This window comes from Crocuta crocuta, unplaced genomic scaffold (assembly GCF_008692635.1).
Source record: "Crocuta crocuta isolate KB4526 unplaced genomic scaffold, BGI_CrCroc_1.0 scaffold218, whole genome shotgun sequence".
NCBI lineage: Eukaryota > Metazoa > Chordata > Mammalia > Carnivora > Hyaenidae > Crocuta > Crocuta crocuta.
The window spans coordinates 7,169,788-7,179,938 of NW_027533170.1; the positions used below are offsets into that span (position 1 = coordinate 7,169,788).

Below are 10,151 nucleotides of genomic sequence, written 5' to 3' on the forward strand. Positions count from 1 at the left end.
GTGGGCAAGCCAGTCTTTTTTCTGTCTTCCTTTGCTAACTTTGGATTTTGAGCAGGTTGGGTTGTGGCTGTGACTCCCTGCCACCCTGGGAACCTCACTCTCACCTCCTTGGGCCTAGACCCAGAATGCTGATCTGGGGGTGTGTGTCACGGAGGGTGGGGTGGAAGGGATTGCAGTGTGGGAAAGTAGCCCTGAGGTTGACCTCCGCTTCTCAACATGATTGTCCTTTGGGGGGGCTTGAGGAACTGAGGTCAAGCCAAGCAGAGGCCTTGGTGCTGGTTGGGGATGGGGCCTGCGAAGTCTTAGTTACTGATTTCATTTTCAACAAGTCTAGGTTTGTTACATTGGTTTCCCAATAAAAAAAAAAAAAAAAAAAAAAAAAGCTTGTCCCGCGTAAAGTTACTGTGCTATCAGCGGCCGTAGCACTGAGATGCTCAGGGAACGTCTGTCCTTCCCACTATGCAAAACACTTCACATCCCAAGATGAATACCCGCCTGTGAGCTTCCTTCTTTCCCTCCTCTCTGTATCCCCCTGTGACAGGGGATAGTGGGTTTGCCCAGGAGCATAAAACAAGCAAGTAGTGGGGTTGGTGCCTGCTACCGTTGGCACTGCGGGCTTGGGAAGGACAGAAATCCCCGGGCTGGCAGGGATGAGGATGTGGATGGTCTTAAACAAAGGTATGGGATTTCAGCAAGGACCTTGAAGGAGGATTGGGGTGTGCGAAGGCAGGGCAGGGGTGGTGGGAAGCACTGGCAGGTGGCTGGTACGGAGGTGGACGGGCACTGTTTCCGCTGGAGTTCAGGGAGGGGGATCGAGGAAGCTGTTAAGGGAGGTTGGTTAGAGTTAGAAGAGACTCGCATGTTACCCAGTGTGTGACACAGTTTGGGGTAGACGAACCGAAGATAAACTTGAGGAAGGTGAATCCAGCACAGTGTGTGAGAAAGAGACAGGCTGGGGAGACCAGGCTGTGACTACTTGAACTAACAGGATGTGGTCTGACCTCATACTGCCTTCTAGACCTCTCCCACAGTCCACACAAACCTGTTTAGAACAGCCTTAGAGTTACAGAGAATCGTGATGTTAGTTTCCCCTATTATTAATGTCATGCACCAGTAGGGTACGCGTTCAAATTAATGAAACAGTATTGATAACATTATTTAAGTTTTCTCTTTTTTTTAATGTTTTATTTATTTTTAGGAGAGAGAGAGAGAGACAGCGTGAGCAAGGGAGGGTCAGAGAGAGAGGGAGTCACAGACTGAAACAGGCTCCAGGCTCTGAACTGGCAGTCAGCACAGAGCCCGACGCGGGGCTTGAACCCAAGAACCGTGAGATCATGACCCAAGCAAAAGTCGGACGCTTAACCGACTAAGCCACCCAGGCGCCCCTTAAGTTTTCTTTAAGAATCTCTACACCCCACATGGGGCTCAGACTCGTGACCCCAAGATCAAGAGTTGCACAGTCTCGAGCCAACCAGCCTCCGAATACATTATTTTTAACTAACGCCCATACAGTATGCAGATTTTCTTAGCTGTTGCCTCATGCCCTTTTTCTGTCCCAGGATCCAATCCAGGACAAGTTACATTTAGTCCCTCCTTGGCTGTGATGGTTTCTCAGACTTTCCTTGTTTCTAATTGCCTTGACAGTTTTTAGGAGTACTGCTCCGGCGTCTTGTAGAGTTTCCCTCAGTTGGGATCGGTCTGCTGTTTTTCTCATGATTGAGCTGGAATTCCGAGTTTTTGAAAGACGAGAAAAGTGCCTTTCCATCCCATTATACCAAGGGTGCTTAGTATGAACATGACTGTGGGTGTCACTGTTTAAAATTAATTAGGACTTTTATGTGAAATCTGATTTCTTGAGACAAATCTGATGCTTGTGGGGCTTCATTGTGATGTGACAACAATTAGCTGGACTGAGGGCAGCTGTTCCCCATTAGAGGGGCTTGTGCTTTCAGGTCACAGTCCCACCTCCCTGCTTCCATTATTGGCCTCACCCAAGTGACTGGTCTCTGCAGGGGATCAGCCTTGCCTTTGTCACCAGCCAAACATGGGCTGGATTTGCCAAGGTTCTGTTCCAGAGGGCAGTGCAATGGCAAAGTTCAGCAGTGAGGTCCCTGGTCGGTTTTATGCTGCACTTAAGGGAGAAAGGGGGTGGCTGGGGATGATCAATTTCTCACCTACAGGCAAGTCCTATTGGACTTTTGGAAGCAAGGTGTTTGAGGCCATAGATTGTGCACAGTATCTTGGTTTACACCCTGAACTGCCTCTCTGTGTCTCCAGTTCCTCATTTTTAAAGTTGGCGTACTACCCATAAGGACTGGATGAGGGAACAGCGTTAAGGAACTTCAAACAATGACTGGCACATAGTAAAAACTCAGTATATGTTAGCTGTTTATGAGGGACCTTAACATTTGCCCAAAGAGCAGAGAAGACCAAGCCTAAGGACTCTGCTTCTGTCTTTTCCCAGGTGGAGGTTGGCCCAGCCAGGTAAGTTCCCACTGCGCCACGGCGGATCTAAGAACCCAATCTTACTCCCCCTTCCAACAACCCTGTCCAAGTACCCCTCTCCTGTATAAGGGCCATCATATAGGTAGCGTTGCCTATGTGCCCAGCACTGTGCCAAGTATCCTTGCATGTTACTTTCTCCATCAACCCTCACAGCAACAGTGTAGCTCAGAAACTATTTATATACGCAAGTGAGGAAACAGATGCAGAGATTGTGCCTTGCCCCCAAACACAGCCGAACTGGCAGAATCAGGTTTTGAATCCAGTCAGTCTGTCTCCAGTGCTTGGCTCCTAACCACTACGTGGGTTCTGGGCTGAACGCCAAGTCGGAGCCTTTAGCTTGGCCTTGCCACCCTCCGAGCTCTTTGTGGAGGAAGTATGCACCACCTGGGACCGAGAAGTGGGGGGAAGGATGCAGATCATGCCAGAGGGCTGGAAACATGGAGTCTAAGTCCAGTACCCACCCAGTGACTTGAGCCCCCTCTGAGGCCTCGATTTCCCGGGAGAACCAGCGGGTCCCCGGGCGGATAGTGAACTGTCCCGCGATTGGAACGCCCAAGCTTTCCTCGCACGCGGAACCTTTAAAGCGGCGGCTCGGGGGAGCACACGGCGCGGCTGGAGCGGCGGAGCCANCGTCGCGTCCCCGGCTGCGGGGCTTTCGGAGGGTCTGTGGTTCTCCCTGTGGGTCACTGGCTCTCTCTGCATACGGGTCGCTGTCTCTCCCTGTAGGTCTCTGTCTCTACCAGTCTCCGTCACTCCGCGGGTCTGTGTTTCTCTGATGACGTCCCTTTGTGAGTTTCTGCCCCTCTCTTTGCGAGTCTCTGTCCCTCAGTGCGGGTCCCTTTGTGTCTGTGTTTCTCCGCTGGCATCTGCCTGCGTGCGGGTCTCTGCGTTGACCTCTCTCAGTGGATCTCTGTCTTTCTGTCTGCCCCCGGCCTCTGAGGGTCGTCATTCCTTTTCTCTGGCCTCTACTTCCCCCTTCACATCCATGTAGCCTCAGACCCCGTCCTCCTTCAGGCTTCCCCACCCTTTACTGACCGCCCAGAACACACCAGACAGAAGCTCTGTATGCTAGCCTGGCACGAACTAGGCACTCCTCACACGTAATGCTGGTTCATTTCCGGTGCAGCTGTACTTGAGTGGGACCTCCTGCGTGTGTTAGGTGTGAACTTGAACCAGACCCTAGCTAATGATGTTTTCCACGAAAGCAGAATTGGGGTAGGGGAGCTATTCGGCTCTCTAGATTTGGGACAACACCCACACTTCATTCGTGAGAGGTGCCCCCAAAACTCTCCTCACCCGGAACACACGCCCAGGTAGTGGGTCTCCACCCAGTGAATATCAAGTGTCCCGTGTGTCTCTCAAGTTTGCCCAGATGCCAAAAGATTCTGGAATGTAGTGGGCACAGCTCGTGTTTGGGGGATTTTTCAGACTTCGTGTTGAAGCAGGAAGACAGGAATGTAATAGAAAGAAAGCCTGGACAGTGTGGAATCAGCCCTGGGCAGGAATCCTCTTTAACAGCCATGTGACCAGGAAGGGATCGTTTAATCTTTCTGACCTCAGCTTTTCCATCTCTGAAACAGGGATCATAATATTTACTCTGCAGGACTGTGTGAGGTTTAAAAGCCACATATGTAACACTCTTGACACTGCCTGGCACGCAGGAGGTGTCTCCAGTTACCTTGGCAGTTGGGAGGTGCTGTAACCAGAGCAGCTGATATTCAAACCTGTATCACTAAGATTTGTGTAAGGGAAGAAAGAAAAGGTAATAGAGGAGAATTTCCATTTCCTCATCCCTTTCTGTAAACCTTCAGAACATACCTGCTTTCCCAGAAGAAGTTACTGATGTCAGTTCCTGCTTTTGACATGGGGGTACAAAGACCCACGCAACACACGCAGGCTAGTGTAGCAGTTAAGAGTGCTGGCTCTGGAGCAGGCCCGGCTGGATTTGAATCTGCCTTTTCTAGCCCTGGGCGCAGAGTGATGGAGACAAACCTCACTCGGCCCCTCAGATCAGGGTGCCCTGGGCCTGGGAGCAGCTGGGGGCTGCAGTTCTGGAGTCTGCCACCAGGTGGCACCAGGAGTTTTCAGTGTCCACTGTCCCGAGGAATTGACATTTGGCTCTGAATTCAGTTGCTCAGCCATTTGGGCCCTTAAAGCCCAGGATAAGGTGGCCTATGAGAATGTGATCCTGCAAAGGGAAGCTGGGCTGAAGCAACAGCATGTGACAATGCACAGTATACCCAGTCCATGCCATACCAAGTGATGGTCACTGCCTCTTTCCCCGAAGGTGGGAGATCTCCTCATGTCCATATCCCCGGTCTCCACCCCACCCCCAGAAAGAGCCCTGGGGGCGAGAGAAAATCTGTAGAGGTTCCAGCCTTCCCAGGCCACTGGCAGGATTGGGCTCCGCTCCTCCCCAGCGGAAACCCCTACCACAGGACAATGGGGGGTAAGTCTTAGCTGGCCATCCCTCTGCTGTGTTTGAGCCCTGGCTTCAGGGTGGCTGGCTTCCAGGTTGGCAGTTGTGTGTAGAGAAAGTCAAGAGTTGGTCTGGCTCTGGCATGTGACTCGAAGCATGCCCTGACTGCTTGAACCCTTCCTGTAACTCACCGAGCAAGCCCTTTGCTGTCTAAACTCTTCTGGGACCGCACACAGGAATGGCTTCACTATGGGGAATGACCAGGAGGGACACAGGGATTACAGAACTCTTAAGTGCTTCAAAGAAGGAAGGATCAGATGCCCCGGAGGGAGCATGCATATCCATTTGTGTGCACGCTGAGGGTGGGCAGTGCTGGCCCTGACATTGGAGCTGAGGCAGAGGGACGTTGCCGGTTGTGACATGAGAGTTGGGCCCTGAAGGATGGGCAGAGGGAGTCTCAGACTGACGTGGCAGGCTGTATGAGGGCTGGAGCAGGAAGGAATATGGTAAGCGGCAAAGGTCTGGGTTACTCCATGTGTGGCACTGGGTGATGGGGGTGGGCAAGTGCAGGCAGAATGTATACTCCGGTAACTCCTAAGGGCTGTAAAGCAAGGTGCTTTGCAGGTTGTTTCTAGGGGAGTAGACTAGAGGGAGCTTCCCTTGTCTCAGGGTCCTCAGCTCCTTCACTATCCTCAGCAGAGGAATCTGGTGAATTCCACCTCTCTAACCCAGACAGTGCTCTCTCTCACCACTACCTCGGTGTGCAGGCTATTCAAATGCGCTTCCAGCTTCTGAACGGAGCCTGGGTTCCATACCCAGCCCCCATCTTTCTCTCCCTCTCCTGTCTCTCCTCCCTTGTTATGTGGGCTGCCTCTCGGACTGGAGATTGGAGTCTCATTCAGTGAACAGCCACTGTCAGTTTGGGCCTTGGTGTGGTTTTGGAGGCAGGGTGGCTCTCCCCAAAGTAAACACCGGCCTTTCCCCGGGAACTGATGCCAGGCACCCTGCCTTGAGGACCCTTCCAGTGTGAGAAGCAGGAATGAAGTGAGGGCTTCCACTGGGGGTAAGCCTACAGAGGAGCAGGACTGGAAGGCATCTCTAAGGCGGGGCTCCTGCCTTCGGCTCAGGCTCAGACCCTCCAGCCATCGTCCTGGAGAGTGACAGGTACCAGAGACTAGGCGTCTCACCCCTGCCCTCCAGCAGCTCTTGGTCTGACCAGAACTCACTTAGAGAAAGTAAGAGGGCGTGAAGGAACTGGGGCAGCTCTGACCCTGGGGCCAGAGGGCTTCCTGGAGGTGGGGGTCTAGAGCCGTAAGCAGGATCCTGATGTGTGGTAGCAGCATGAACAAAAGCGTTAACGTTGCTTCCGCACTAATTGCCAGGCGCTTGGGGCAGACCAGTCGTGTGCGCCCTACCAGTGGGGAAGCCAGAGAAGGGGTTTGTCACAGGGCTCAGGCCCCACCCGCCCTTCTGACCCCACCCCTGCTCTTGTCACAGGTCCAGGCTGCTTCCTGGCAGCCTCCCCCGGAAATGCTCCGTCTTCCACCTCTTCGTTGCCTGTCTCTTACTGGGCTTCCTCTCCCTGCTCTGGCTGCAGCTGAGCTGCTCTGGCGACGTGGCTCGGGCGGCCCGGGGACAAGGCCAGGAGACCCCGGGCCCACCCCGGGCCTGCCCCCCAGAGCCACCTCCCGAGCACTGGGAAGAAGATGCGTCCTGGGGCCCCCACCGCCTGGCGGTGCTGGTGCCCTTCCGTGAACGCTTCGAGGAGCTGCTGGTCTTTGTGCCCCACATGCACCGCTTCCTGAGCCGGAAGAAGATCCTGCACCACATCTATGTGCTCAACCAGGTGGACCACTTCAGGTAGGGACCGGCTTCTGCCTTGGCCCACCTCCCCAAGGCCTCCCCTTGCCCTGGCCCCTCAGTGGCTCCCTCTCCCACAGGTGTCCAGCGCCAGGTGCGCCTCTGGACTGTGGAAGGCCACCCAGTGCAGTGGCAGCAGGACGGGCACCGTAAACCCCTCTTGCTGGTGTCATGGGAGTTGGACGGGAGGGTCAGGGCTGAGGGGTGTCCTGGTGTGATGTCCATTTTGAAAAGGTCGCCATGGCTGTGGTAGGAGAAATCACTTTTACCAGAACAGGAGAAGGGGTGGGGGGAGACTTCCTGGGCTGCTGGGGGGAGGCCTCTTGGCTCTGGGGGAGCAGGGGTGGAAAGACATTTCGGGGAGGAAGCGCAGACACAGCTTTCTGGTGGATTGGCTGTGGGGTCAGGGAAAGGCAAGGTCAAGGCCACAGCTTCAAAGTTGTTCACCATCTGGTGTTATCTTGGGTTCTGTGCCCTTCACCACGCACTGCTTCCCTCCGTGAGCCAGTCCACACATGTCACGCTCTACCTCCACCTCCTTTCCCTCCACCTCGCTCCTCTGGGAGGCACATCCAAAGGTGCTTGGGCCCCACCAGGCCCTTTAGGCCTCAGGACCCCCCAGGCTCCACCCTCCCTGCCCTCGCTTTCTCCTCACCCACCTTGGATTCACAGGCCATCATTAACATCAGTCCCTCTCGCACCTCTGGCCTCCCTGACCCACCGGCCGCTGGCTGTTCACACCTGCCCGCGGGTGGCTATCTGAGGCTGGAGCCGGCACGCATCCCCCTGGCAATGAGCCCTGGCCCAAGAAGGCCCTCTGGCCCGCTGCCTCTCCTCTTCGGAGGCAGCCCGCCACCCTTTCCACTGTCCCTCTCCTCCTCAGCCTGATGACTCTGCTCTCTGTTGGAGAAGTCAAACCAACTGGAAGAGAGTCCGCCCAAGTGCCTGGGAGCCTCTGTGCTCGCAGACTAGGCTCCCTCCATGCCGGACACCCTGCCCCAGCCCCTCCAGGCCCAGCTCGTCCAGTCTTGCTCTCCTACTCAAGGACCTCGCATCAGCCATCCACTCCTGTCTCCCCCGCATGATTGGTTTTTCCTCCGTCCTGGGGGATTCGCATCAGCAGACATACTGACATAGCTTCCATCTAAATATAGAGGCAAAAGCCCCCGTGACCTCCCATCACTCACCCCTGTCACCTCATTGCTCTGTGCCCCTCATAGCACAACTTTCATGTCTCCCCTCTTGCCCTCTCTAGAACCTGCTCACCCCCTTGCTGACACTGAAGCAGCTCTCACTGACCCCCAGTGAGCCCGCCTCGTTAATCCGAGCCCTGTCCTCAGTCTGCCACTGCTGGCGGCATCTGCCTAGTGGGCTACTTCTTCCTTCTGGAAACACCTCCGTTTGACTTCTGAGGCAGCACTCGGCTTCGCCTCCTTCCTCCCCTCTGCCACGTCCTTTGCCGGTTCTACCTCACCTCCCTGACTCCTCGACCCTGGTGCTTTTGGGGCTCAGTGCCCGGGCACCTTCTTTTCTGGCAGCAGTCACTCCCTGGGGATTTCATCCAGCCTCGTGGCCGAAACCCCTCTGTGCCCTGGCGACCCCCGAGTCTGTCTTCCGGGCCCAGACCACGATCCTGACCTCCAGCCCCGTGCGTAGCCCTCCGTCTGCTGGTCCCCGGCATCCCCAGCTGCACATGGCCGAGGCTGACTCTGGCTTTCCACCCGCCCTCTTCCCTATTTCAGGAGATGGCAGCTCCTCGCTTCCGGTCTCCCAGGCCAAAAAGCCTCCGAGTCATTCTCACCTCCTCTTTCCCTCGGCGCATCCCATCCTTCGGATTATGTCTCCAATCTGCCCACTTCTCACCACCTCTCTGAGCTAAATCCCCACTGTCTCCCGCGCAGATGATTGTCGAAGCCTCCCGACCCGGCTCGCGGCCCCCACCCCTGAGCCTCCCTTCCCCTCTCAACACCCCTGCTAGAGTGGTCGATCCTCTTAACCCGGGAGTCAGAGCATGTCCAGCTCCACTCTCAGCCCTGTAGGGGCCCCTGCGTAGTACCCACGGTCACAGCCCAAGCCTGTTAGGGGACAGCCCTGCACTGGCCGCATCCCTGAAGCCCTCCTGCTTACCCTGCTCATTCCCCCAGGCCTTCACATGTCACCCCATTACCCTGGTCCCTCCCGGCCCCCCCAGCAGACTCCCCCCTCTTCACCCTGCTTTTCTGTCCTCCGAAGCCAATGCCAGTTGACTGGCTGCTTACGTATTCACTTAGTGATTTCTGTCTCCTCTTATTAGAATGTCAGCTCCTTGCGGGCAGGGCTTTGATCTCTCTCTGCCGTGGTCCTGGTGGTGCCGGTGGTGTCTGGTCTGGCACATTGCAAGCACCCGGAAGACATTTGTGAGATGAGCTCCGGGCAGGTGGGCAGGCTGGCGGCCCGACAGGGAAGTCGGTGTCAGTGTCTGGTGGGAAGGCTGCACAGGTGCTGGGGGGTGGCCGCTGTAGAAGACAGGCTGTCACCCGGGGTTTGGGGAGCACGAGCTCACCACCCCCTAACCTGTGCAGGTTCAACCGGGCGGCGCTCATCAACGTGGGCTTCCTGGAGAGCAGCAACAGCACGGACTATATTGCCATGCACGACGTGGACCTGCTCCCCCTCAACGAGGAGCTGGACTACGGCTTCCCCGAGGCCGGGCCCTTCCACGTGGCCTCCCCAGAGCTGCACCCGCTCTACCACTACAAGACCTATGTGGGCGGCATCCTGCTGCTCTCCAAGCAGCACTACCAGCTGGTGAGGCCAGGGAGCGCACACCGGGCGGGGAGTGTGCATGGGCAGGAGGAGGGATGGTTCTGGGGCCCGTCAAGGGAGTCCAGGAGCAGGACCGAGCCTGTCAGGGAGGATTTGGCCCCAGGAACCACGCCCTCACCCCCTCTAACCGCCCCTCCCCCCCGCCAGTGAGCTGGCTTTGGGGCTTCAGGAGACTTGGGGTTCGTTGGTTCTCAGTGGGACAGTCTGGGAGGGGCTGGGGGCAGGGCTGGCCTCAGGGTGGCTTGCCTGGCCTCTCAGGCAGGTCACTGTCACCGGGGACACTGGTTTACCTTCCGTCTCTCAGCTTGGCTGTCCCTGGAGTGGGTTTGTTTTCGGTACTGTGAGGCGCAAGGTGGCTGTCCTAACTGCACGCTGCGTGCACCCGGGCCCCACCCAGTTCAGTGGATGGTGAAGTCCCTTCCCCAGCACCTGGGACAGGAGTCCCAGAACTGCTCCACGCTGCCTCCTGGTGGCCTCACTTGAGTGGAGTGGGGAGGCTACCCCCGGGGGCCACCCCTGAGTCCATTGCTGTGGCTGGAGGTGGGGGTAGGCGAGGGAGGGA

At 56.3% G+C, this 10,151-nt stretch overlaps 1 protein-coding gene across 1 annotated transcript in view; it reads left to right on the forward strand.

Moving 5' to 3' along the window:
* The first annotated feature begins 1,795 nt into the window (after positions 1-1,795).
* The window catches only part of B4GALT7 (beta-1,4-galactosyltransferase 7), a 10,727-nt gene continuing 2,371 nt past the window's right edge, over positions 1,796-10,151 (forward strand). Inside the window, exons 1-5 of the mRNA XM_077746327.1 lie at positions 1,796-1,801; positions 2,465-2,484; positions 3,090-3,167; positions 6,422-6,784; positions 9,346-9,571. Coding sequence (XP_077602453.1) covers positions 1,796-1,801; positions 2,465-2,484; positions 3,090-3,167; positions 6,422-6,784; positions 9,346-9,571 — 693 coding nt within the window. The remainder of the gene's footprint in view (positions 1,802-2,464; positions 2,485-3,089; positions 3,168-6,421; positions 6,785-9,345; positions 9,572-10,151) is intronic.